We start from the raw sequence: 27,848 nt of genomic DNA on the forward strand, positions 1-27,848 counted from the left end.
TCTGTGTCAGTAGGTACATAACTTGTACATTCTGAGATCTATCTAATGTCTACCAAAGGAAAAAAAAATAAATCATTTAGATCTGGAACAGTGATCACAATGGAAGTTTCATTTGCAAAGGATTTATGGGGACTTGAAGTGAGTATTATGTTTTGAATAAATGCACCATTGACCAGTATCAGATTTCCATGGGCTTTATCTTGTTTTTCCTAAGCAACTGCTCATAAACTTTTTAATATCTTGACTAGCATGATGGTGCTACTTGCAAATCTGTTCATGGAGCTATTAATCTATGATATGCAATCTAGAGAAAGGAATCACACTTACTTGCTCATTCCTTTCACTATTTCATTTAAAAAACATAAATAACAAGTTGACAGGGTTCCTTTGTGCTTCTTTCTTTCTGACTAATATGTGATAAATATATCAGGAAAGGTTTGTCAAGACATCACAAAGCAGGTCTTAGTTCCGATGTGAACTTTATTGAACTCTGCTTTCATGTAATAGGAAGAAAAACAAGAGGTAGATGTGATCAGTCTGCACCCCTGACTCAACAGCTACACAAACCCTCGGTGCTTTTAATTCCTGTGTCATAGCAGTACTCAGATGAATTTAGTGCACTCAAACAGACATAAAATCTGAAGGGAAAGGAATGTCCTTCTCATGAAGAAGAAATTTGACTTCTAAGGCAAGTTCAACACGTGGGTTCCCTCCCTCCTCTCCTTTCTTGCCCCACCTCTCCCTGCAGCCTTGCCTGTAGCTGTCCCTGCATAGCCCATGCCAGCATGAGCTCTGTGGGACAGTGGCAGTGGGGGCAGCAGAGGCTGCAGCTGGGCAGTGACAGTCACAAATCTGAAAGCAGTGACAGCTGCAGCCCATCTGAATTGTGTCTGAAACTGAGGCTTCTGTCCCTGCTTGCAGCAGATCTCTCTTGGGCTGATGCCCTGAAACCATGGGCTTTTCACACTCGTGTCCAGACCAGATATCCCCCACCCACACAAGGGAGAGTTTGCCTGTAAACCTTCAGGTCTGACCAAAAACCACACTGAGCGGGAAGCCTTGGAATTAAGAATGGGGAAAACTCTTCTTTCAGCTGCGGGTACATTTTTGCTGTCTGTTGCTTCCAGCCACCCGGATGAGTAAAATGAGCTTCTCTAGCTCATGTGTATTGCTGCAACCCACACATATCACTACGTGCAGTCCAGGGAGAGGAGAGACACACACGCACCTTCATGGAGCTGTGGTTACAAAGGGCTGGGTTTGCTCCGTTTCTAAGGAAGCCAAAGGGCTGTGCTGGGGGCACTGAATGTCTGCCCAGGCTGTGAAGGAGCCGCGGGTGTTGGCTGTGCTGTGCTGTGCTGCTGGGGCTGGGAGGAGGGATTTGCCGTGTTGCAACAGCTCTCCAGCTCCAGCCCTGCCACCCCCTCACAGGTCACATCACTGACACATCACACAGAGCTGTGCTGCAAAATGCAACCATCTGCCTTTCTGTGCTTACCCAGGGTCTCCAAGCACTCCACAAATACTGCTGGAGTCCCCCATTGTTCTGGCAAAACTGCTGTCACCTCTTCCACTTCTCTGGGGCGTGCAGAAGGTATTGAACAGAACCCAGGAGCTTTTCTCTTGTGCTTTAGGCATTAGGCACATTGTCCCCGCTGCTCACCAAACATCCTCAGGCAGAGGATGTGCTTGGCCTCCTCCACTGCGTGGTACAACTCCTGGTGAGCTGACACCCTTAGGCACTGATTTCAGTGGCAGCACTTGCCCTACAGCACTTTCAGTTAGGGGTTTACATGGATGAATTCCTCTGAGATGTGTACAATGAACAAAACCCAGTGAAAAGGAGTTTAGACACTCAGCTAAGAGAGACCAGCTGCTGGAGCCCTCTTGGGTGCCACTGAGAACAAGTGATGAAGAGGGTATCTTCTCACAGGGCTGCAAAAGGGCTTTGCCAGAACAAAGGGAGATTTGGGCTTTGCTTTGCGTTGTTAAAGTGTGTTTGTTGAAGAATTAAGTTGATAGGTAAAAGGCGTGGATGGTTAGTGTTTAGGAAAACATGTTCATGGCCAGTCTGTGAAGAAACTGGCAAAGGACATTTCATCTTCCGTCCCTGTCTGGTAATACCCCACAGTTAGTGAGACCTGAGGCTGCGGGTGCCTTTCCTTACCCGTGAGGTAGCGAGGACACGGCAGTGTTTGTCCACTGCAGCCGGAGCCTTTCTAACTCTTGAATGCATAAATGTTTGCTTTACATTTCCAGTATGTACCCGTATTCAAAGTGGTGTCCCAGGTGGCTCAAAGAATTCTTTGAATTGGTGTCCGTGCCAGGTATTGTTTCTGATGTGTTTGTAGATGATTACATTTAGAGTTCAGTGTACCTTTACAGTGGGATATGCATGCTACAACCTGGGATTAATTGATTTCTTAAGTCTCAGTTACCAGAAATCCATTTATAATACACTGCATTTTAGAATATTTTTATTTTCTCCTGCTGAAATAATAATTTTATTACTTTCAAAGCCATTAGCTGTAATGCCAAGAACTCAGCATATTACCTAAGAGCTTTTTTCCCCAAAATTTCTTTTGTATCTAAGTACAAAATTCCTATAAAAATTCTATGTAATAGTTTTAGCTGCTCCATAAGTATATCCCATTGTATATCTAAAACTTTAAAAACGTCACATACTCCAGATCTGAAAGATGTTACTGATACCCAGCTTTCCATGAACTCCTTTTCCCCAGAACCCCGGCGAGGGCGGGACGCTCAGGGATGCTTTATGGCTCTATACAGCTCGGTGATTTATACCGAGCCTCGTCCTAGCAGCACGCTCATAAATTTCCCGGAGCCCGCGTGGTACCTCGCTCCTGGCCGCAGCCTCGGCGCTGCAGCGGGCACCGGGGGCGGGCTGGGCGCGGGGCCCCGCAGGTGCGGGAGAGGCGGAGCGGGGCCGCCCGCCGGGTTGAACGCGGGGTCAGGGCCGCCGTCCCGGCGGGGCTGGGCCGGGCCGGGCCCATCAATTTCCCGTGCTCGGTGCCTGCGTCCCGGCGCGGCACTAATGCGGAACAAATTGAGACATATCCTCTCCGTAATTAGTTCCAGCGTTCCCAAGATTTACGGTACAATAATGGCCCGAGCCCCGCCGGCCGGGCCCGGCCCGCCGCTCGCCGCCGCTGCACGGCGGGCTGGGCGCTGGGGAGGCTGCTCCGGCGGAGCGGGGGAAGAGCCGGGACCACGGGAGATGTCCAGCACCCCGCGGGGGCTGCTCGCCATCCCCGCAGCCGCCCGCGGGGTCCCCGCCTCGGCCCAGCAGCGCCCCGCTCCCGCCAGCTTCGGGGAGGGGTCGCGCATCTTTGCTTCTCCGTGCATCGAGAAAAACTCTTTTACCCTCAGGGGACAAACAAAATGTCCTCTAAGCAGCTCGAAAGCGTTCCAGTGCCCACGTCAGCCCGCGCACGGAAGGCTGGTCCCGCCTTGCAGGCGGCTCCCGTGGTGCTCGCAGCTCTCGGCCGCGAGAAATGAGAGATTGGGCCCGCCGCGATGAGTTCCTGCCCCTGTGCCCTCTGCGCTCCTGGAGATGCTTCACAGCTTTGTCTCTGCTGCTCTTAGCTCTTAAATAATCAAACTCTGATCAGCTCCCTGAGTGAAAGGAGACAGATCCCCCTGCGTGCTGTGAGCGGCGTGAGCAGGAGGGGAAGGGCTGGGGATTTATCTCTGTTTCAGTCAGTCTCGCCCACCTCCGAACCGTGGTGGGGGTCGTTTTAGGAGTTTAGTAAGAATTACCGGTCCCTTCCTTAGTTGGCTAGCATGGCAGAGGGAAAACTTCGGCTGGGGAGGTGCGGCAGCGGTGCTCAGGTTGAAGCAGGTTCCCGAGCCCGTTGTTCTCGGGATCGAGTGGGACTCGGTAGAATAATCCTCCTCCAGCTATTGTTTAACCTGGCAGAGTATGCCTTCGAGCACAATCGAAGGCTGAGCGTTATCAGGAGTTGCCGTAGCTATGGAGCAGCGGGCAATGAAGCCTGTCAGAGGTTTGGATCGGGCCGTGTTTGGAGGGGACAGGACAGAATGTTCCGGACCGCCTGGGTCTGGAAACGGACAAAGGAGATGCTGTCCCTGAACTGCCACCTCCTCGGCCATCGCGTTCAACTGGGCACCCAAACCCGCACGCGGGCGCCCGGTGTACGAGACCTGGAGCGATTTATGCCGGAATTTGTCTGGAATCGGGGTCGGGATCTCTGGGGAAGAGGCGGGCAAATGTCTCCTGCAAAGAGGGAGCAGCTCCTCTCGGCATGCCGTGCGGCCCCGGGGGGAGCTGCTCCCGGCCTGTGCTGGAGCAGAGCAGCGAGGCACGAGATTTCTCACTCTCCCTGGCGCTGGCTAGACGGGAGCAAGCGGGCAAAGTGGCGCTGGCCGTCTCCCAAAAGTCCTCAGCCCATCCCGAGACAGAAGGGTCCGGGCTTTCCTGGCCCGGGACGCCCCCGGACGCGTTCGAGGCGGGCGCGCTGCGCGCCCCGCAGGCTGAGGCGGCCCGGGAGCGCGCAGGTGCCGGCGCTGGGCGCAGCACAGGGCTCAGCTGAGCTGAGCTGAGCTGAGCTGGCAGCTCCTGACTCTCCCCCAGCCTCTCCAGCAGCCGCGGGGAGGAAGGATGCGCTAATGGCCAAGGGGTTGTCTTGTTTCACTGCTGGAAAGTGCTAGGGGAGAAGGTTTGGAAAGACTTCGGCAGCTCTTTCTCCCAGATGGAGTAATGCCGAGTTAAGCGATCAAGAAAACATTTTTTTCCCCTTTTTAAGATGATTTATCAAGCTAGGCTATTTCAAGAAAAGAGAAAACCCCCATGCTAGCTCGAAAAACACGGGAAACGCGTTTTCTGTTAGCTCCTAGAGAGCGCTAGTTTTCATGGGAAATCAAATACCCCACTTAGGCTGGCCAAAGAATTCCATTCCTATATGTACGGTGTCCATCGCAGAGCCGGAGATCATAGAATCAATCATAAAATCGTTTAGGTTTTGAAAGACCTTTAAGGTACCCAGTTCAACCAATCTCGTGCGTCTGTCCGTCACAGAAACGAGCAAAGCCAGCAGCAGCCCCTGTGCCGATCCCGCAGCTCCCCGCGGGTCCCGGGCAGGGGGTGACCGCGGTGTGCGGGAGCCCCGGTGCGGCCAGAGCGGGAGGCAGAGGGGGAGGCAGCGCCGGAGCCCGCGGGCAGCAAGGTCAGCGCGATTTCCCCGCACGGGCTGCATTCACAAGTGCCGTCCAGCGTGCTTTAGATTGCCGTGGGCTCTGAGGTGGAACGTCCTGTAAAATTAGAGGATATTTAATATCAGCAAAAATAATTAACAAATCTTTCGCACTTGCGTTACACGTCTTCACGTATTCTCTATTTTGTAATAAATAGGTGTATGCGCCGAAAGAGAGATTTTTAAAGGGAATTATCTGAAATAGTTTGTGAAAAAAAAAATCACTAATAACAAAAACCGACCGTTGTGACTAATTAGTTTTAAGACAAAATGAAATTATACTTGGCTGCTCCAATAACGACCTATTTTAATTTCTTTTGTTGTAGCCTTTACTCTTTGAACCTTAAAACATCTCTTCAACGCTGGCGATGCTTGCGGTAACCTTTGATGCCGCGAGGGCCAGGAAATCCCGAGGTGTACACTGTCACCGGGCAGACAAGGGGCTCGGCGTGTCCTGCGGCAGGTGAGCCTTCGCGGCGCCTCTGTCGCTGCTGTCGCCGCAAAGGAGGGTGAGGCTGCGGGCTGAGCGCCGCGGGGATGTCGCCGGGCGGTGACCCCGGTTTGCGGTGCCGCGGCTCTAACAGCGGCCGGTGACAAGGCGCAAGGGACAGGGCGGCGGGGCCGGTGCGACCCCGCGTGCTCCGCGAGTACCCTGAGCCGGCAGCTGCCCCACGGCTGCTCGTAGAAGCGGCACCCCCCACCCCCGGGTGGTTATCCGTCAGCAGTTCTGCGGGAGGGCGGCAGGATTCCCCTCCCCGCCTTCGGAGAGAGCGCGTCCTGCCCGCGGCAGGTACCGCCGCGTCCCGCGGGGCTCTGCCGCCCGCGCCGGCGCTTCTTGCCGGGGCAGTCGGTCTAGGTGGGCTCCCGCACCGCCAGAATCACGGCACCCCGCGCTGCCGGGGCCGACCCGAACCCTGCCGTGTCTCCCGGCAGGAAGGACAGTCCGGGGATAACGTGTCGGGTGCCCTCGGGGGCCCTCCGGCCGCCGCTCCCGGGATGGACGCTGAGGAGCCGCTGTCCAGGAGGCTGGAGAGGAGAGACTCCGGGCCCTCCCGGGAGCAGTGCCAGGTGAATCTCTCAAAAGCAGGTTACTCACAGCGCTGCTGTCCTCCCCCGCCCGCCTAGCTGCTTCCTTCCCCTCGCACACAGGCAGGTCCGAGGGACAGGGCTAGGGCCGGGCACACGCCGGCCCCGGGGCCGCTGCAAAGGGCGCCCAGCCCTCTCCTGGCCGGCAGAGCCCTCGGTACCCTGGCCCGGCCAGCCCTCGGCGACGTGTCGGGGACAGGGAGGGGTGCGGGGGTGGCGGGCAGGCAGCTCGCACCCCGCAGGAGCTCATGGAGACGCAGGTTCCTCCCGTAGGGGGAGAGGCACCTGGAAAGACACTTTCCCCTCTCAGGAACGGGGTCCGCCCGGCCCGGGTCGTGTCACTTCCCCTGGTTCCTGCAAGGGCGGAGGCTTCTCCGCGCGGTCCCCGGGGCCTGCGACCTCGCCGCCCTCGGGAAACCCCACGGACATGCACGGAGCTGGCGGGGGAAGTCAGCCAGCACGTACTTACTGGCCACCTGGATCCCTCTAACAGCCCCGCAAGTCTCTCCTAAAGCAGAGGAACGTTAGGGTGAGATTTAGTGGCGCTTGCACCAGAAGAAGGGTGGGAGTGATGTGTAGGGGAGATATATTCTCCCACAGTCACCTCTCCCCCTCCATCCCCGGCTCTCCTGTGTCTCCCCTCCCCCTGCGCGCCTGGTCCGGCTGGGTTCAGCAGAGCGGGCTGTGGGCAGCCCCTCGGCGGAGGTTGTGTGAATGGAGGATCGGCGTGGCTGACTCCTCCTCCCCTGCAAGCGCCTCTATTTGAGCTTTGCAAAGTTGAGGGTTGAGCAGGCATCCGAGGTGAGGCGTGCGCGGCGGCTGTGCCCCCCTAGCTCGGACAGGCGGACATTCGTACAGACAGACAGACACACGCGCGGACACGCAGACACACGCACACCGCACCCTGCCCTGCGCTGCGAGCGGGTGCAAGCCCGGAGGCGATCCTGGAGAACAACCTTTCCCTGTCGCTGCTGCCGGCTCCCGCAGGGCTGGACCCGGGGAGCTGCGTCGCGGAGCCAACTTCCCCCAAAGGGCTGAGCTCGCCGGCCTGGTGCCTGCAGCCGGAGCCGGCCTCCGGCTTGGCGGGCAGGGGCCAGGTGTCTTGGAACAAGTGCGGCCCGGGGGGAGACTGGCTGCCCGGCGGCAGGCAGAAGGTTTGCGAGCAGATGGGCTCCGACGTCCGAGACCTCAACGCGCTGCTGCCCTCCGTGCCCTCCCTGCCGGGCAACAGCAACTGCACCATGCCGGTGAGCAGCGCGGCGCAGTGGGCGCCCGTCCTGGACTTTCCCCCGGGGGCCTCCTACGGCTCGCTGGGGCCGCACTCCTTCATCAAGCAGGAGCCGAGCTGGAACGGATCGGACCCGCACGAGGAGCAGTACCTGAGCGCCTTCACCGTCCACTTCTCCGGCCAGTTCACGGGCACGGCCGGGGCTTGCCGCTACGGGCCCTTCGGCGCCCCGCCGCCCAGCCAGCCGCCCTCGGGCCAGGCTCGGATGTTCCCCAACGGGCCCTACCTGCCCAACTGCTTGGAGAGCCAGCAAGCCATCCGCAACCAGGGTAAGGGCCGCGCTGCCGGGCGCCCCGGGCTTGGGGGGCGGCCCCCGGAGACGCCCGCTCAGCCCCGCAGGGCCGCGCCCGATGTAAACACCGAGCCCGGTCTTTCTCCGCGGCAGCCGAGCCGCGTTAGGCGAGGCAGCCCTGCCGTGCCTCCCTTCCCTCCCTGTGCGGCAGCCACGTCGCTCCCGGGAGCTTTAGGAGCCACGAGTTGCTCGGCCCCCACCCCTCCTGTGGGGCAGCGGATGCAGCGGGCGGCTCTGCCAGGCGGGCTGGAGCCCCCCGGCCCCCTCCCCGGGTTGGAGCAGCCTCTCGCCTTCGCCAAGGTTTGTTCGGGCCGGAGACGGCACAAGTCCTGGAATGGAGCTGGGGCCCGTGGCCCGAGACAATTCCCTGTGCATATCTCGGGGGTGATGGGGTGGTGGCGGGGGTGAACCTCCAAACTTCCTCCTGAATCCGAAAAGCGCTGTCCGCACAGAGGTGTTTTCAAGCCCCTTTTCGAATTAACCTCGGGAGTGCTGAGTATTCCCGGGCTGGAATGCTCAAGCACGGGCGACTCGGCGTTTCTTGTCCGCATCGCCGTGGTCGGGACCGGCTGCCCCGTAACTCCCTGCGGTCCCCGGTGTTCGCACCGCCCTGAGAGGTTCCCGAGGGTTGAACGGCCGGGCAGTGGGTCATCCGCGTGTGGCACCGGGGTCAGCATCGAATCCTTTTCTTCCAGTGCCTGCAGTATAAACATTTGCGGGTGCGAACGCGAGGAAGAAAGGAAAAGGGGCCAGCGTGCGAAGAGATTGCATGAGACCCTTCGGGTCTCGTTCCCCCTCCTTCAGCTGGCCCCGGAGTGGCCGTGTGCCGGGGTTTGCCCCGTATTGCCCGGCCCCGGGCGAGGCACCGAGGGGAGTCAGGCAGCCAAGGCGCCGCGGCTCGGGGGACGGGGAATTGGCGGAGCGTGCGTGGCCCTGAAGGAGCGGGATGAGTGGCCGGGGTCTCTCTGCTTTTAGGATGGGGCTTCCCGCACCCAGCCGGCATCTCGGGATTGCTGTGCCCCCGCGGGGGCAATCGCGTACCCACAGAGGGTCTGGCACACACCGTCCCGGGAAGAGCCCGGGCGATTCGGGCTGCAGGGCGACGGGCAGAGCAGAGGCCGAGGACGGCGCCGGCGGGCGCGCTCGGTGCTGGCCGCCGAGGTGTGGCCCGAGGCCCGGGCGATGCTTGCAGCGAGGGGCAGGGGTTGTTCAGCGCGGACCTCCCCCGGGCAGTGCTGGGTCGCGGTCCCGGTGCCACCGCGCTGCTGCCTTCGACCCCCGGCCCCTGCCCCAGGGGCTCGCCCGGAGCCGGGCTCCGACGGAGGAAACGGCAGAGCGGGGCTCCTGGGCCGTGCTGCCGATCCCGGCTGGGAAAATGGGCAGCATCCCGGGAGCTGGGGCGATGCTCGGCCCTGCCGAGGCTCCGGAGCCGCTGCGTGCCCCGCGGGGTCCCAGCTCCAGCTGCGGGACGGGAGGGGAGCGGCCCGGAGCCCGCCGGGACAGGGACTCTGAAGGGGACTTTTGAAAGACATCTGAAAAGATTTTAGACATCGGAGGAGATTCATAATCTCTGGGCGGAAATAGGCGCAAGAGAGTGGAGAGAAGGACGAGGGAGATAAATTCGAGTTAGCGAGGGACAAAATAGCTGCGACCCCGTGCCATCCTGACGTCCTGGTTTCCCCACCCCGGGAAGAAACGGAGCCTTTAAGGCCCCAACACACGGAGCCCACGCTGGGCACCGCACACACCCCGCACCTGTGCGGGCCGAGGGCCGGGGCCGGCGCACGGAGCCCTCCGCACAGCCCCGAGCATCCCGGCCCGGCAGGAGCAGGGGCCGTGTCCCGGCTCCCTCCCGTGCTCCGCCAGGCCGGGCTGCCCTGCCTCGCCGCGGGCCGGGGGGGTCCCTTCGGCCCTGAGGCTTAGCCACAGCTGTTTTCGGTGGCACGCAGAGAGAAGGGTCCCGCGGCAAAGGGTGTTGGCTTGCCGCCTTTTTTTTTTTTTTAATTTTTTTTTTTTTTTTTTTGGTGGATGGATAAAATGTTCTTGCTTTGGCTCTCCTCAAGGTTGAACTCTTTTTTTTTTTTTTTTTTTTTTTAGAGGTTCCTCCGACCGTGGGAAAGATGCTACCTTGGGTCTGTGATGACATTTCTGCCAAGTCTGGGATGGGATGGGGGGGGGGGTAGGAAACTAAGGCTTTGAAACCTCTACCCAATTTTCCTCTTCTTGTTTGCCTGCCTCTTTCATCCAGCTGGGCTCCTCCAACAACTGGATGCCTCCAGCGGGCCCCGTTCTCCAGCAGATGTACAACTTTCAATTATTTTCAGCACATTTTAATCAGGCCTAGTTCTGATAACGCCCTAATTAAAGAGACCTCACTATCGGCAGCTCGGTTCAAAACTCAACTTTCTTATCGCATTCCTGAAGCTTTGGGTCAGGCAACACCGGAAAATGCGGCCAAAACCTCGTCCTGCTCCGAGCTGAGTTTTGAAGGTCACCGAAACTCTGTGGCGGGCCAAAAGTAACGTAGAAAGTGTCAGTGTTTTCTGAAAGCTAAAAAAGAGACCGAGAGAAACGGAGAAAAGGGAGTTGAAGGCTGAGCCTCTACCCTGAGGGCTGAGGGAGGAGATAAGGAGCGAGAAACAGCTGTGGGATGGGAGCCCGTTAGGTACCGGCCTGTCAACGCTGCCCGCGTCCCGGCCAAAGGAGCTCTGCTCCTGGGGTCAGGGGGATGTGAGGGACGTTTGGCCAGTCCCACTCCTATGCCAGCCCCGCAGTCTTAGGGCCGGCTTAAAATCACAGCGGAGGTGAAGGTTTGAAAGCCTGCTGGAATATTTTCATTCCCCCTGTGGCTCCCTCCATTTCTCCCGCTCAGCCGCGCAGGTTAATGAAGTCCTGTGGTGTCTCTGGACCCAGCCTGTCAGCAGAGAGAATAAAATGGAGAAGCAATATTCGAATCCCTTTGCTGCCTCTCCATTTTATTCTCTCTGAAACCCGCTGTGATTACGGACCGTTGGTGAAGCAGAGACCTGCCCAGCGCAGAGCGCCCGGCATCGAAAGGGAGCTGAGAGAGGCGGCCGAAAACAGCCTCGAGTGCTCCCTCTCGACTGACAACATCTCTCTCCAGCCACACGGCCCATCCACACGGCTCCGTGAGGGATGCCCGTGCTGGAATAAGCGGGTTAAGGGAGAGGAGTGTGAAGGAGAAAGCGCTCGTAGTCCCTTTGGTTTCTTTCCCCTGCCCGCGTCGGACTTTTTGTTTTGTTTTGTTGGGTTTTTGTTTTGGTTGGGGTTTTTTGTTTGGTTGTTGGGTTTTTTGTAGGTTTTTTTGGGGTTTTTTTTGTTGTTTTTTTTTTAAGAGTGGCTTTCGGAGGAGCTTGGTTCTCGGAGTAAATGCTGATGAGCCGAGAAGGCGCTGAGATAATATTACTTTGTAATTACTTTTTTAGCTGAAGTTGTTTAGCCAGCTCCAAGTCATTAATGAAAGTTGGTGTCCAAGCACCTGATTTACGATTCTGTGCCGTCCCGGGGTCAGCAGAGGTGGTCTCTTTCCATCTGAATCTGCTCGGTGTAGGAAACAAAATAGGCTGTTTATTATTTTGGAGAGGAATTTTCGCTGAAAGGAGGAGTTTTATTTTTGCACGTAATATTCCACCTCTTTATTGCAGACTCTTCAGAAAGCCGGTCTTAACAAAATAAAAAAAGCGCAAGATTAAAGGGTAACTTCTAAATTGGAAGCGCCAGATGAGTACACTGAGCAGATGGGAATCTTCCACTTTTAATATGAGCAACAATTAATGAAAACATCCTTTTTATTACCGGAGCCGATCTGTTCTCTTTAAACACGAGCGAGACTTCCGACTTTCCACGCCTGGGCGCGGGCTCGGCACGGCTCTCCCCGCAGAGAGAGATGTGCGAGTGCCGAGGGGCGGTGGCAGAGGGGACAGAGGGGCTCAGGCAGCCTGGCCCTGTCCTTGTCCCCAGCGTGGGCAGCCTCCCCGTGGTGGGGTCGGAGAGCTGCCGCAGACGCGGAGCGTTTGGAGCCCGCGGTGCGCGGCCGTGGGTCCCTCTGGGCGCTCGCAGGGACCCGGCGGCGGCTCCCGCTCACCCCGCTGTGCTCTCTCCGCCAGGTTACAGCACCGTGGCCTTTGACGGCACCCCCAGCTACGGCCACACGCCGTCCCACCCCGCCGCTCAGTTCACCAACCACTCCTTCAAACACGAGGACCCCATCAGCCAGCAGCCGTCCCTAGGTAATTTCTGCCTCCGCGGGGGCCGCTCCCAAGGGCTCTGTCGGGCGGCTGGCAAGCCGCAGGGACCCGGCCCAAGCCCCCGCAGGCCTGGCACAGAGCCGGAGCTGCCCGGTGCTGGGGGACGGGGCCCTGGAGACCCCTTCAAGCGGAGGGGTGGCCGCTCGCCCCAAGGGTTTTAACTCTGTGCTGCTCTCTCCGCAGGGGACCAGCAGTACTCGGTGCCTCCCCCGGTGTACGGCTGTCACACGCCGACGGACAGCTGCACGGGCAGCCAGGCGCTGCTCCTCCGGACGCCCTACAACAGGTACCTCGGCCGGCAGGGAGCTTTGCTTGCCCTCCTTGCGCTCGGGTTGTTGCTGGGATGCGCGCTCTCCCCCGCATGCCGTTCGAACAGCTTTTCCTTTATGCAAGAAAACAGATTTATTCTTTCTCTTCTCAAAAAAAAACCAAACCAAACCAAACCAAAACAACTTCAAAAAACCAAACAAAACACCCCACAACAAACCCAAAAAAAGCCATCAAACCCAAAACAAAACACCAAAAACCAAACCCCCCCAAAAAAAGAAAATTTACACGTAAAAACCAAACCATACAAAGGCAAAACCACCCCAACCCCCCCAAACAAACAAACAAGCAAAAAGCCAACAAAAACAAAGAAACCAACAAAAAAACCCCAAACGAAACGACATCTCCAAACCCCCACGAAACGAATAAAAGATGCCGCGCCTTCCGTCGCGGGCCGCGCTGTGTCTCGGAGGTTTCCCGGCCGGCTCGCCCTCCCGAGCCGGGGCTGGGGGGGCGGCGGCGCCGCTCGGCTCCGGCAGAGCATCCCGGCGGGGCCGCGCTCCGGCAGCAGGTGCGGCCGCCTCGGGGAAACGGGAGCCGGGCTCCCCGCACTCCTTGGGCCTGTCCCGTAGCCCGCCGGTGCAATGAATTTGGGGTTTGCCCTTAACGGCAGCGGGGGGAAGCGCCTGGGGCAGCCCGGCTGAGCCCCACGCCTCCTCTCCGGTCCTGGCTCTCGGAGTCCCCGCAGCCCCGGAGCTCTTGCCCGAGGCCGGGAAGGTGTGGGAGTGCTGGCTGGGGAGCAGCAGCCACGGGCAGAGCGTGGTACAGGCAACTAAAACTCAGCTCCGTCCAAGGGCTTCGTCTTGCAGGCCAAGAGCCGTTCCATGGCTCCCAGGAGCGATGGGAACTGGCCTGCAGGGAGGTTATTTATTGAAATCGGGGCAATAAACCTATCGGATTTCCTTGCTGGGAGAAAGGTGCGTCTGGAACTTTGCTGCAAGCAACGAAATCTCTTTGCCAACAGACGGGCCCGTGGCAAGCGCAGCTTCCCGGTTGTTTTTTTTTTTTTTTCGGTCTGACATGGGGGCTGGGCGTTGGAGTTTTACAACGTGTTTAGTGAGTAAAAGAAGTTCCCCAAAATTTATTCCTCAACTTTTTGTGAACTTGGAGCCAGTCCCGTATCTTGGAGTTGCTAAGTAACTCTCGCACACAAAACAATGTGCCTCTGCGAAGGAAGCCGCGAGCGGCTCCTCTTGTAGGCCAGTTATATCACCTCAGATTAATCGACACTGGACGTGAGACAACAAAATTCTGTCACTTCCAGAAGCCACTTCGTTAATGAACGTGAGTTGACGTCAAGGGAAGGAGGGAATGAGGTAATGAAGGAAGGAAAGAAGCCTATCCAGAGAGATTAGCTTGCAGAATAATTGGCGGGGCGAACTCCTGCGCTGAAGTGACAGAGATTGCTCGCCGCGCAGGGAAATCTATAAATATGGTTTGGAGGAGGCTTGGGGAGGGCGGCTCCGAGCGGCCGCGGGTAGCCGCCGCCTTCCCCAGTCCCCCGGGCCCCGGGGCTCGCCCTCGCCCCGCTCCTGGAAGCGGCAGCGCCTGCAGGTGTGAATCCGATAGGAGAATGCTGATAGTGTCGAGAGCTCTCTCTTCCATGTGCCTCCGCTGAGGCAGGGGTGAGGACAGAGGTCGCCTCCCTGACGCGGCCGCCTCCCGCCCAGCGCTTGGGGACCCGCACCCGGCGCGGGTGGGCAGCGCTGCGCCACGGGGAGCGATTTCCTCCCGACCTCAGCCATGATCCTGCCCTGCTCCCTGGGAGGTTTACGGCTCACTCCAGTAAGATAAGGATTTAAGCCTTTAAACCTCTCAGGAGCCAATACTGATGTGTGGGGGTGTGAGCGAGGCAGCGCTCGTTCCCCGTCGAGGGCAGCCCCAGCCGTACAAATCCTGCTCCCGCAGCGAGGCCCGCGCAGGTGGCGGAGCTCGGCGCGGCCTCTCCTTGTCCCTTGTTGAACACGTTCAAAACCTCCTGGAAAATGTGGTCAGGAAAGCGGATGAGTCGTTGCGGTACAGAAACGGGCGGGACTCATTTGCCACATCGCCAAGGCCCTGTAAACGACCGCACTCTCCTTATCCATTTATCTAGATTTGGCAAAACGGCGATTATTTTTTTTTTTCAAGACCGTATTTATTCCGCACCTCCTTCTTGAAGATTTCTTTTGCTTTTCGCAGTTGAGGTCAAGTTCGACAGCTCTGCTTCGTCAAGTGATTGCTCGGTCGCCACATCCGAGTCCCGGGGCAGGCGACCGTGCCCGCGCCCGCTGCACGCCCCGTTGAGCGGAGCTCTAGGGGATGGTGCTCAGCCCCGGAATGGGGGGTTTGTCGGTCCCCACACCGGTTGGGGACAACAGGCGCTCCCGTTCGCCTTTAGCAGTGGAGAGGGGAGGATGTGGCAGAGAAGACGAGGTGGGGAACGGGAGGTGGTGTTGCCCCTGTCCCCGGCGGGATGCGGCGGCCGTGTTTCCCTGCACCGCCTCCTCTGCGCGTCTCCCGGGACGCCTGAGCAGCGCTGGTTTGTGGTCCCTCGCCCTCTCACCGCAGCCGAGGCTGCGGGTCCTCTCCGCCTTGCAGCGCCTCGGAGGGACGGCCATCCCTCCGGACCCGCAGCGTTCAGCAGGACCCGAGGGGCGATGCTTCGGCGGGCGGAGGTAGAGGGAGAGAGGAGGCGGAGAGGATGCGGAGGGAGTCACCTCCACCTGATGCTCCCGCTTCCCCCTCATCGTCATCTCTCTAGCTGGGTGCGAGGGACTCTTCCGGCTCTCCCCGGAGCCCGGCCGCAGCCCGGGTCGCGAGTGGGCGTGGGCAGGAGGGTCCAGGCCGTCTGCAGCGCGGAGGCACTCGGGGCTCAAGCGCCTCGCCTTCTCTCCCGTACCGCGGCAAAGTCGGGAAAAAAGGAGTGGTTGAAAGATCGTAATTCTTAGGCTGGAGGCAAAGCTGTCTCTGAAATCTCTCGCCCCGGCCACTACTCGCTCTCTGTTTATGGCCCGGCCCGCTGCGCTGCCAAGGAGCCCCGCGCCTGTGGCTGCAGCTGGACACGGGTGACAAACCCGCGCAGATCGCAAGCATGGGTTTGTGGGTCCATTAAAATGGTGATGTGAACTTTTCTACCTCGCGCTGTTTAATGTAGTAAACATGCTCGATGCTGAAAATTTACTGTGACTCACACTTGCAAAGACTTTAAAAGTGGAGGAGTCTCGGTTCAGATTATAGCTCTTTCTGTGCAGAGGTCAAGAACTCGGTAATACTGCAGTACAGGCCAAAACAAACTCTATATGATCTACTACTGGTTTCCTTTTAAGTTCCCTTTTTGCTCAGCGTTGACTTCCTTTTATTCCACTCCAACTTACATTAATCCCCGTTGTAGAAATGTTTCCCCCCCCTTCCTCTCGTTTCTCTTTAAAAGCATCTCTGTAATGAAAATAAGTTATTTTTAGTGTCTTCTTTGTGGCCGCTCGAAGGGCCAAGGATTCAGATTGGAATCAGGGCAGGCAAATCCCTGGAGACCTCGCTTTCCTCCTCCTCATTCAAACCCCATCCAAAGCCGAGATTTTGAGCGGAGCTGTTTGGTTCCATGAGATCATCTCACGGTACCGTCAATAATAAACCATGGCGAGGCGTAAATGGCGTTAAGGACGTCCTGTTCTCTGTCACTTGTCAGATGTGAGATGTTTAATCCGAGCCACTGCCCGGTGGCCCCCGGGCAAGCGGCGACCGGACGGGCCGTTCTTATCTCCGGGCTTAAGGGGCGCGAAGCCCGACGGTGCCCACCTGCATCCCGCCCAGGGCCGATTTAGCCAAAGCTCCGGCAATTCCCTCCGGCTTTTTCGAGATGAGAACCTCGCAGCTCCGTGGCTCAGCACAGAAATGTCTCCCTTGGCCGCTGCCGGCTGCAGAGATGGCTCAGACCCCGCGTGTAGCCCGTGGCAGGGGGTGCGGGTGCCGCTCCGTGGGCACCCCGGTGCCCGGGTGTGGCTCACCCGGGACGTGCCCAGAGTCCGCAACGCGGCTCGGCTCCGGCGATGCCCGGGCTGCTGTGGTGTCCGGGCCGAGCCGGGCACCTGCTCCCCCCGCACCCAGTCCCCGGCTCCAGCCCCCCGCAGCAGGAGGACAAAGAGGGGCGAGGGCTGAGGGTCTCTCCCCGCTCAGGAGACACCAAACGGGGCAGACCGAGCGGGGTTTAGCGCAAATAGCGGAGCTCTGCTCCCATCCCTCTCCTAGCGCTTCCCACGACGCCCAGCCTGCCCCAAAGCTGCTCCGGGCTCCCTTCGGAGGCTGAAGCCAGCTCGGGCTCCGCCGGGGAGCCGCGGCCGGCGCCGCAGAACCGGGAGCGGGCGCGGCCGGAGCGCGGGGCGCGTTTGGCCGGGCGGGCACCCGGAGAGCGGCGGCGGCGCCGGGGCGCCTCGTCCCGGACACTGTCACCCAAGGGCGGCACGGAATACAGTGGCTGCGAGCTGTGACAAGATGAATAAGTGTATTGCTTTATGAAAAAGCAAAGGGGGGAAAAAAGTGGATATTGTGGGGGAGGCTCTTATAAATGAACTGTCAAGAGAAAGAAAGTTAAAGGGAAATCTCCTGCTGTAAATGCATCGGGCGGGCACTTCTAATAAAAATCAGGGTCCTGGAGGAATTAATTACAGCAGCATTACAGGAAGAATTCGTGGAATTGCAAAACGTAGTTGGCACAGACCAGCACGGACTGCTATTGCAAATGGGGAAACTGCAGGAGAGTTTAACAATTCCTGAGCTGATATGCAGGACATTGTAGTAGCATAATAGCACTTCAGACACACTAATGAATAATAGCGTCCAGTGATACTGACAAATGATATTACGCATACTTCGAGATTGAAGTCACTTAATTTATTTTTATATGCAAAAGCTTCCCACTGGATTCTGGCTTTTTTAGGTCGCTTCTACCTGCCACGAAGAAAAAAAAAAAAAAAAAAAAAAGAAAAAAATGCCATCCCCTAGTAACAAAGTGATATAAATTCACCGCGTAAATCCAGCGAATTTCGGTGTAATTAATCAACGGGGAGACTTGCGTTTATTGTGAGCGGCTGTTCCCCGGCATCAATCACACCGCCCGCCTGAGGGGCCGGGGCTCGCACCGCGCCCCCGCTCGCCGGGAGCTGCGCTGCGGGCAGAGCCCGGCCCGGGGGAGCCTGCCCGGACCGCGGCACCTCCTCGGCCCCGTGGGGACGTGTCCTGCCGGGAGAGCGCTCCCGGGGCTCGGCGGGGCTCCGTGCCCGCCTCCCGCCGCCCTCAGCGCTGCCCGCGTTCGCCGCTGCGAGCGGAGAGCGGAGCCGGGCAAGCCGCGGCTGCAGCCGGGCTGCCCGCGGTGTGTACCGGCGGGGAAAGAGCCTGCTCCAGCGGTGAGCTTCGTTTATCGCTCAGCCACTCCATTTTTCTCCTGCTTGTCAAGCCCCTCTGTGTAGCAACATCCATCACGAGTCACGATAGCTGTTTCACTCCATTACCCACGTGGTGTCTCACACTCCTGGTTAAAACAGTTAACAGATTTGACTTTTTAAAACAAATAATCCTTTGCGTTACCCCGCCGGGCTGCTTGTATTCGTTTCATTCATTCCAACGTGTCAATATCGGATATTATTTTTCGGGAAGGAAAAAGTTTTATGTTTCTATTTCCAGCTCTTTACAAATCGTCATGCTTTCACATTCAAAGTGTCTTTTTGAGCGACAGCTTTTCTTTTCTTTTATTTCATTTTATTTTAAAAAATTCATAATGCATCGAAAAAAGGGATTATATAAAATAAATACACTTTCTACTGTTATATATTTAAAACAAATCACAAAGAAATTGTTGACATTCTGATTTTTAGTTTTTATTTGATAGCTGCAATTTTAGTCCTAATCCTACGTCTTTTCACAACAGTGACAATTTATACCAGATGACCTCACAGCTTGAATGCATGACATGGAATCAAATGAACTTGGGATCCACACTGAAAGGGTAAGGAGCTTTGTTCTCTTCTAACCTGTTGCCCTAGTGAAGCTGCATTACTGGGCTAACTTTTTCTTGGATTTTTGAATCCGGTCACTTGCACGAAAAAGAACACCGTCCGGTCCCGAGAGTGGCTCATCACCTGGCTGTAGCTTGCCGTGTTTCTGATGATCCTGGTCCCAGCCTGAGCGGAGGGTCGGGCTGCTGGCTGGCCGTGCCCGCGGAGCCCAGCGCTGGGTGTGTCGGGGCTCCGGTGGCACCGGGCAGGGCAGGGCTGGGCTGTGCCCGCTCCCGGTGCCCGCGCCCCTCCCGCAGGAGCGGCCGTGGCCACTTCGCTCTCTGCTCCTCGAGCCGTCGCCCCTTCCCACCATCCCTCTTCCCTTTCCCTGCCTTCGCCAGGCGCTGCGTCCTGTGTCCCGGCTCGGCCGCCTCCCGGCTTCCTTCCTCCCGGCCATTGTCGCCCTCCCACCTGCCGGGAAGAGGCTCCGGCCCGCCTCCCCCGCGGGGCTTCCTGCGGCCGGCCGGGCAGGAAGGCTCCGAGGCGCCGCGGGGCCCCGCCGGGGTGGCGGCCGCTGCCGGGCGGGCAGCGCTCCGGGGCCGCTGCCTCCATCTCCACACCCACCGTGCCCGCCGCCTCCCCCGGCTCTGCCGGGGCTGGGGATCCCCGATGCACCCGGGGCCGGAGCGGGGCTGGAGCATCCTCACCTCGGCGCATCCGCGGTCGCTGCCGTGAGCGGCAGAGACACCTTTTGATCTCAGCCAAGGGAAAGCCACAGATTGCCTGCTCTGCTCAGAGCAGATAATTCATTGCTCTGAGGAGATAACTGGCTCTGAAAACTCCTCCACTGAAGGCAGGTATTGCCAGTTTTGAGATGTTCTCAGTGTCCAAGAGTGTGCAGTCTCAAGGGAACAGCAGGAGAGAGGCTGATAAAAGCCTGCACAGATCTGTGCTTTCATTCAGTTGTCCATAGATGTGAAAATCTTGTTCAAGATGGACTTTGTGTACACTACTGTACTGTGATAAAGGAAAAAAAAATATTATGGGTCTCCTTGTAGCTCATAAACCAATGGTGTTTGAAGGTTACAGGGAGTAGTGTAGTAAACTATCTGTATTGAAGTGAGCAAGCGAGCTGAGCTTGAAGAAATCCGTCAAGGAGGGTTTTTTCTGGTTAGAGAAGATCCCCAAATCCTACAGTTGTGTACACTTCACTGTCTTTGCTGCCTATTCCCTCTTTTTAAAAGACTACTTCCTACTTTTCTTTCATAAGTCTTTTTGATTTCCTCTTGAAACTTTAAAGATCAGTCATTGCAATATTAGACACTGTTTTGTCTCTTCTGAAGAAAATATCCTGCAAAATGGAGAAACACATCAACCTTGACTGAGGTCCAAGTTATTAAAGCAAGGAAGAGGTTATTCTTTGGGGAACTCAGCGAAAAAAAAAAAAAGTCACAATAGAAATATTAAAGGAGTACTGAACAAAATAAATGGCTCCTTACTTGTCCAGGAGTCAGACTGTTAACAGTGTAAAGTATGTGACCTAGGATGCATGAAAAGGGGGAAAGAATCAAGATGAATGATCTATGGTAAAACAAAGCTGAAAGTTTTGGTATAGGCCAAGATTGTAGAATCTGTGGAAAATCAGTGCTAGACATAGCCTCATCACTGGTAATATGAGCCAAAATAGTTATCTGTCTTTTCTGGCTGAGAGTTACAATACACAGTACCTCCAATCTCAGTTGCCATGAACATTAGGTATTCTTCCCAAGATTTACATCTTTAAAATATATGAACTGTTCATAAGTGATTCCCAGGCGTTTAGTGTTTCAGATGCTTTTCTCAATCTCGTAGTTGTAATTTAAGAATTTTGGAGTCAATCTTCCTGTTGAAATATGGAGCTCCTAGATTCTGTCCAATGATGACAGTCCTGTTTAGCTCCTTGCCTTCAGTTCTCCCCAGCACTTCTTCCTGGCTTCAGCGAGGCTTTTGCACATTGTAAGGAGGAGGAAAATGTTGCCAGTAAGTTCTGCAAATAGTTAGAGAGCTCTACAGTTATATAAAGTTTATGGGTCACACACTTTATACTTGACAGCAGACCAGGTCAGTAGCTTGCTTTTCTGGGTTCCTGCTCAATGCAAGTTTAGCAGACTGAAATGAAGCTTTTGCAGTGCAATTTAGGTAGAGTTAGCTGGCAGTTTCTGTGCTGGAGCTGTCTGGCAGTTTATCTGAGAGCATCCTGGTTCTAGCTCTTGCAAAGAGCCAGTATTTGAGTGATCAGCTCCAGAATCCACTCAACCCAGGTTAAAAGTTTGAAATCGGGCAAAGAATGCTGTCAGGTGGCCAAAGCTGTGTCCTTTCCAGCCACTGTGAAAATCATTCCTGCTGAGTGCAAGCTTATGAACTTGTGTGTCAGCAGCAGCAAGAGCCTGGCATCTGAATCCTGAGTGATTTTATCTGCTCAGAGCCTGCTCCAGCCTGTGGCTTTAAGGCCACAGAAGACTATTTTCCCCGAATGCTTTTTCATTCATGGATATTTTAATATTGGATGTTGGAACTGAGAGGAAAAAGTTTCTATGTATCAGTGGAGTTTGGTCTGAGTGCTTTCAGTAGGTGTAAGCATCAGGAGTTTGTGGAAGGCACAGCCTGAGAGAAAGGCAGAGGTGGGCAGTGAAAGGTGTGGAGCAGAGATCCTGGCCAGCCGTTGCTGAATGGTGAAGAGAGACATCTGAAGTGAACTGAGATGTTGTCTTCTGCCAGAGTACAGCACTGTGATGGGCTGGCAGGGGAAGGGGAGACTGGTGCCAAAAGGGAAGCAGATAGAAAAGGCTGCAGCCATGAGTTCTGGAGGTTTCTACTCGCTGGCAAACCAAAAGGATGTCTGGTGGCCCAAGATGACCAAGAGCTGCCCCTCGAGAAGAAGACAACCCCCTACTGCTACCATACAGTGCAAATGACCTGAATCTGCATTTTAGATTTTCACTTGGGTCCTGAATTCCAAATTGATTGTGCTCTGATTGACCTCAAGTTGCTCTTACAACTCACATGAGGGAACAGGAGTACTTTGTGAGGCTGTGTGTGTTAACTGTGTTTCTTGTTTGTCCAGGCATCCCGCTGTCACCTTCTGAACTTTGGGTGGACCAGAGGGAGGGCTGGCTTGTCTGCAAGCTGTCTCACAAACTGGCAACTTTTAGAATCTGAAGGGAAAGCTTCATTGTTAAGGCAGTGAACCTCACTGTGGGACTGGATTTTATCTCCTCAGACTGTTTGCTGATGATTTGTTCCTCATTTGTGGTATTTTGTTTGGAGCTGCTAGGATCAGATTTATTCCATTGCAGGAAAGTCAGTGGGTCCCAGACATCTCAAAATTAATGTTCCACATTAGTGGACACTTTTGCTATTGGTTTCTCCTTCATATTTTTGTGTTGCTTTTTAATTTGTCCAATATGAAAAGCTTCTGTCCAATATGAACTGCTTCCTTCCATAGCGGTTCTAGAGGAAGATCTCAGGGCTAAAAACCCCTTCTTCATATTTTGATGAGTTAAGTGCAAAAGTGACATGGAAATAACTGATACCAAGCAGGAAGTGATACAGCATGGTAGAGAAGAAGTGTGGCTACATTCCCAACAGCAAGACTCAATGTAGCTTTCTCTTCAGCTGCTTGACTGAAAAGCTTTGATCCGTATTTCTAACAGTTGTCTGAAATCAGGCATAGAACCAGACAACATTTTGGTTTTCCTCTTTTGGTTTTGCTTGGATGTTAAACGCTCAGCATGTTCCATGGAAATTGGTATTTATTGCTGTTTTCTCAGGCTCACTGTAAGGAATATTGGGTATGATCTCTGTAGAACACTATTAAAACCACATCTTAAACAAGGCAGGGAACACCTTTTTTGTTTAGGTGTGGTTTGTAAAGGTTTTTCTCTTTATCTTTCATGGCATTATTAGTAAAATTTGGAGGTGTGAAACTTGGGTTCAGTACTGCAATCAAAATGAGCTGGAAATGGGCAATAACCTCCAGTCTCTAATATGGAATTTATCCTTTCCCACTGATAGCTGACAGTCTCGTTCTGAAGGGAAGAGTTTGGTGAAATCCTGATTCCACTCAGGTCGATGGTAAAAAATCTCAAACCAAAGAAAGACTATTGAAGCCAGAAACACAAAGGTCCCCTAAAAGTTTAGAGCCTTCCTTTCATTAGCCATCTGATTCTCCCATCGAGGATGGCAGAAGAGCTCAAATCTGTGAAATTGCAATTTTTAATATTCCTTTGCCTTGGAAAGGCAGATAAAAATGCAGCTTCATACTCCACCCTCCATAATAGTATTAGACAAAAACCAGGCAGAAACAGGATCTTCTATATAACTAATCAGGATCCTTTTCTGTCTCCATACATATTTTTTCCCAGGGTGCTAGGATGGTAAATATTTTAGCAGAGGGAATTAACTCTACTTCTCTTCCTTTATGTTCTGTTATCAACGGGACTAGCCCACACCCTCACTTTGCCTCATTTTTGGCTCTGTTTCTAAACCCTAAAATTCCTGTTCCTGCAGTGAAACACAATTAAATTGAACCTTAATGTGGTGCCTGTTTTATGTAATCTTGCTTTCTGCCTTTTTTTATTCTTCCAAGGCTGAATCTCATGAATCAATGTGTATTCACGTTTCATCTGAAATTTTCTAGCTCTCCTCAGTGTGTCCTAAAGCTTCCCTTTTTTGGTTTATGAAATAATAATAAAAAGCTTAACTCTTCAGATTAAGTTGTAGGTGCTTTATACATTGGACAGGCAATTTCAGTTTTACAAAGTAAAAATGGTGTGAGAGAGAAATTGCAGCTTGATTAGTTTTTTGAAATATTCAGATTAGAATGTCATCTTTTATGAGGTTTTTTTTTATAACCACTTAGATTGATACAACTCTCTAAAGCTGCTCTGTTTTTCATCACACATTCTCATCTGTAAACCCTTCATTTTTATTAATCTCTGTACAATCTGTACAACTCCGAGATTAATCATTTTAAAAGAGCTACTCTGCGAGTGTTAAGGATTTGCTGGGCTAATGGCAAATGCAAGTGCTTCTAAATACTCTACAGCACAGAGATCTTCCTTTGTGAGTATCAGCCTTTGTTTCCCAGTTATCTAGAATTACATTTTATGGCTGTGTTTCCAGCTCTGGCTGTCTAGATCCAAAGAACAAAATACACTGAGTCCTTTTTTTCACCAACTAACCCAAACTCTAAATATTTACAGTCCATTTCTGGCTTTGAGCAGTTCTGATTGAAGTTAAAGGGAGTTGTGTATTTACAAATAATGGCAGAGCTGGACTGTGAGGCCAAATCCTTCAGGCCTTGCTCAGCCAAAGATTTGTGTTGGATCCTGGCAGGGCAGTTTGGCTGCATCTGGTCTTGCTTAGTTTTGAGTCCTTTTAGGACCTGTGAAGGGATCAGTCTAGTGTCACTCCTAAGTGTGACTCTGGGCCTTACTGGGGATTTTTTTCTGGCTTTTTTTTTTTTTTTTTCTTCTTTGGTTAATTCAGCTGAGTTTATAAGGCATTTTCTCTTTGCCCACTTTAACACAGAGTGCCTGGCTAGAAAAGATGAAAGTTAAGGACTGTGCTACCCTCTGGAGATTTCTGTTCAGTTAACGTACTGCAGGTGTAAATTCACCAGTCACTTGTATTCCTCGTGTATGTGGCATTGCATTATCTCTTGCATGCAATAAAGCAGGTGTTTGACTTTAATAATGGATTTAGATTTGTATCTGTTCTTCTACCCCCGCCTTTACTGTAGCATATAAACTGCAGCCATATGAAACAAGCCAACTGTGCCAACTGTGATGTACACTTTGTGGCATAAATCATGGCTAAAGCATGGAGTAAAGAGGCTGGAAGGGAAAGAACTCTATTTCCTCAGGAGGTTACCATGGATGCAGAGTGAAGGCTGAACTTCAAGAGAGCAGCAGTGGTAGGGACAGTTTGTGAAAACTCCTCCTTCAGTGTTCCAAATTCCCACTGACTGGAAGGAGTATCCACCTGCTAATTTCTACCTCCCCAAAGGTCAGATTATTCCACAGTGCTCCATAATGAGTAAACAGTGTTTTAACCAAGAAATCTCTCATGATCCATTTTGCTGTCAGCAGCCATATGGCCATGCTGAGTACCAGCCAATGCTGATGGAAATGTGCCCAACCTAAAATGGGAAATAGGGCTCCTGGTCATTAAACCATCTCTCCTAGGGAGATGGTTAAGGACTTAGAATATTATGGGTCAAGGGGCTCAGAAAGCAGGTTTTAATCTTCATGGCTTTGCAGTTGTATGTGCAGTTTTGAGGCAGTATAGCTAGAAATAAGGGGAGGAAATATGTAAAAGGCTGGTTGTTGAGGAAGGCTTCCTAACTGTTCAATAAAAGCTGAGATGGAGATCATCTGGAGGATACCTCTCATTCTTAGAGCCATTCCTTAGGGCACAGACAGGGTCTTTGTTCTGCCTCTTATTCCTGGGAGGAATTATTTCAGAACTGACTGGTCCTTACAGAAAATGTTATCACTGAAAGATGAAAACCATGAGAATTTGGAGGGAAAGTGGGGCTGTGTTTTATGGTATGAGATTTTACTACATATTGCTGCTTCTCCTTACAAAGTTTCTGTCCTGGGAATTCTTATCAGCCTTTGTGCCTGTTCATTGTGGTGTTTAAGGTTGTTAGGACAGGCGTGAAGGAGAGGTTACACTCAGGGTGACCAGTGCTGAAGTTCACATTTACCCTTGATTTACTGCTGTGCTACAAGTCACGGCTCCTGCTGCAGAGTTTCCTCCTTATCAACGGTGGTTCCCATTCCATTCCATTCCATTCCTGTTTCAAAGTGCACTGTGTAATTTGTGATCAACATGGGTATCACCATGGGTTGGGGGATTTCAGCACCCCCCTTCCCAGCCTTTTTATCTTTTTTTTTTTTTTTTTTTGGCATGTACGGACTTGCTGCCTTTAAACAGAGAGGAAAATTTTAATTTGATGTTGGTGGGGAAACTATCCTGATCAAATGGTGATAGCAAATGGCAATTTGTTACTTGAATTAGGCTGCAAAAGGCCATTTGTGGGCTCTGGGCAGAGAGGAGACCCTATTTATTTGGGCATGATGCATATCTACAGCATAGTTTAATCCATTTAAATCAGCTAATGGTATCTTCTTTATCTATTATTACAGATATTACTACAGAACAGAGATCCTTTCTTGCCACCCCCCATAACTTACTTCATTACGATCACCCTAAAACTGAATTAAAGTTGAAATAAGCACAGCATACCTTCCTAAAAGATGCAGCCTTTGATTTGAACAGGCAGGTGGAGCCGGGATTTGAAATTACCACTGTAGAGCAGTGAAGGAGCTGACCTCAGAGAACACCTCAGCCAGGGGGCAGTCTGCCAGTCGTGCCAGTGGTGAGGAGTGCAGCCCACCCTGTGCAGGCAGAGCTGCTCTCAGACCCTGCTCCCCTCCTCTGCAGCCAGGCTCACAAACCCTTTAGACATGTCCCGCATTCCAGCTCCACTGCCTGCTCTGCAAATCACTTAAGAGGTTTAAAACTTCCTTGAAATTCTACTCTGCACATGAACTTTGAGTGAAGGGAAAGGAAGGACCAGTGAAATGAGAGTCTGGACCTCAGGGACCCCTTCAAATTGCTATTGCAAGCATTTGGCAAAGACTGGGATAACATCCTACATATCCATCTTTCTCCCTAGCTGTGTGCCCTGGGGCTTTGTTCTGGGCTTTCTAATTTCTGATGCTGTGCAAAACATGTACACTTACCATTGCCAATGTGTACTTCTACGAGTGATAATGTAACATACTTGCTCAAAAATTAAACCTAAAATGTATTTACGTGGTTCTGGCATTAGGAAGGCTGCAAACAGGACACACAGCAGTGTCCCAACATTCAGGACAGGAGGAGAACATAGGATTTTGAAGAACATAATTAGACAAAACATATGGCTGTGTCAACCCCAAAACACACCAAAAGTATCAAATTCATATTGTGAATTCATTATTGTGAAAATTTATACCTAGAAGGGATAGGATGTTTTTTTTTTTAATTTTATTTTTATAAAGGGTTAATTTGTAGTGTATCCTGCAAGCTGATATGTGGGATAAATAGTTTAGACACTGATTTGTAATCTCTGTTTATGAGTACATGACTGCTATTCTTATAAATGTCATCACTTGCTTGGTAGTATCGGGTAATATCTGAGTCATGAGGTGTTGACAAAAATCCACTGCACTTAATGTGAAATTTGAGGCATTTTGCTCATTCCAAAAGATATTAGCAATAGCCAGCCCCACGTTTGACTGATAAATAACGTGAACATGTGCACATGACACCCTTGTGCTGCTATGTGAATTTTTCCCTCTTACCTAAAATCTTTGTGGAAATACATCAGAGTTCAAATCATGAGAATTTCTTTTTTTTTTTTTTTTTCTTTTTCCCCTGGATGCCTTAATGGATACTAATAGATGTATGTATGGAGTCAGTGCATTGTGCCAGTGGGAGCAGATCCATGTGAATGAAGGCAGAGCAGGTTTCCTTTGGTGAATTTCACTTGAACTTGGATATCACGGCTGTGAAAGCAAACTCTGCATATGTTACCACTGACTTAAGGAAAGAAACCTCTCACATGGAGCTGAGTACTGAAAAATATTTAATTTTTTCGTTATTGCCCTCTTTGCTTACAGACACACAGCGGGATATGAAAATGAGAACCACAGCGCTCCCATGTTGTACAGCTGTGGGGCCCAGTACAGAATACACACCCACGGGGTCTTTAGAGGCATACAAGTGAGTATTGTGGGGCATTCTTCACAGGGAAGCAAAACTGCTGCCTGTTTACAGTGTTCACTCACTACTTCACTGGTGTTTGCAAACCCATCCCTGATTTGTGGCTTCCCCGTGTTGTCCAGAGACGTTTTACAAAAGCGTCCTGACCTCACCGAAGCCATTGCACTCTAACATAAGATTTCTTTCTGACACAGTCATTTAAAATTGCTAGTCTCTTCTTCTGAAATACGTCTGCAAGGCAGTATTCCTTTCTGTGCTGACTTACCTTACCAGCTTCTCAGGATGGTCCAAAATGCGTGGGCCAGTTTCCAGCTTCCAGCTCCAATCACTCTGGCCATGTGGAGCCTCTGTGGTCATATCTAATATAACCACATATCTAGGTCGATAGGACTATATCTAATAACTACATATATGAAAGTGTCAGATGACATTTTGCTTTTACATGTTTCTGAAACTTTACTGATTCAAATGTATTTCCTTAAAACGAAATATGCGATTGTTTCCTAATAACTAAGTAATTAGTGAATATTTGGGAGGAACTTTTCATTCACGGGAGTTCATTTCCTC

The 27,848-nt window shown here is 53.0% G+C and overlaps 1 protein-coding gene across 12 annotated transcripts in view; it reads left to right on the plus strand.

Moving 5' to 3' along the window:
- Window positions 1-5,606: 5,606 nt before the first annotated feature.
- WT1 (WT1 transcription factor) overlaps window positions 5,607-27,848 on the plus strand; it is a 35,862-nt gene continuing 13,620 nt past the window's right edge. For 5 of the 12 annotated variants that reach the window (XM_068194800.1, XM_068194799.1, XM_068194801.1 and 2 more), the window contains exons 1-5: window positions 7,351-7,877; window positions 12,028-12,150; window positions 12,352-12,454; window positions 18,398-18,475; window positions 27,179-27,281. In XM_068194800.1, the coding sequence (XP_068050901.1) occupies window positions 7,487-7,877; window positions 12,028-12,150; window positions 12,352-12,454; window positions 18,398-18,475; window positions 27,179-27,281 (798 nt within the window). In that variant the 5' untranslated portion in view covers window positions 7,351-7,486. The other 7 variants (XM_068194794.1, XM_068194795.1, XM_068194802.1 and 4 more) reach the window with 6 other exon arrangements.

Source organism: Anomalospiza imberbis, chromosome 6 (genome assembly GCF_031753505.1).
Source record: "Anomalospiza imberbis isolate Cuckoo-Finch-1a 21T00152 chromosome 6, ASM3175350v1, whole genome shotgun sequence".
Taxonomy (NCBI): domain Eukaryota; kingdom Metazoa; phylum Chordata; class Aves; order Passeriformes; family Viduidae; genus Anomalospiza; species Anomalospiza imberbis.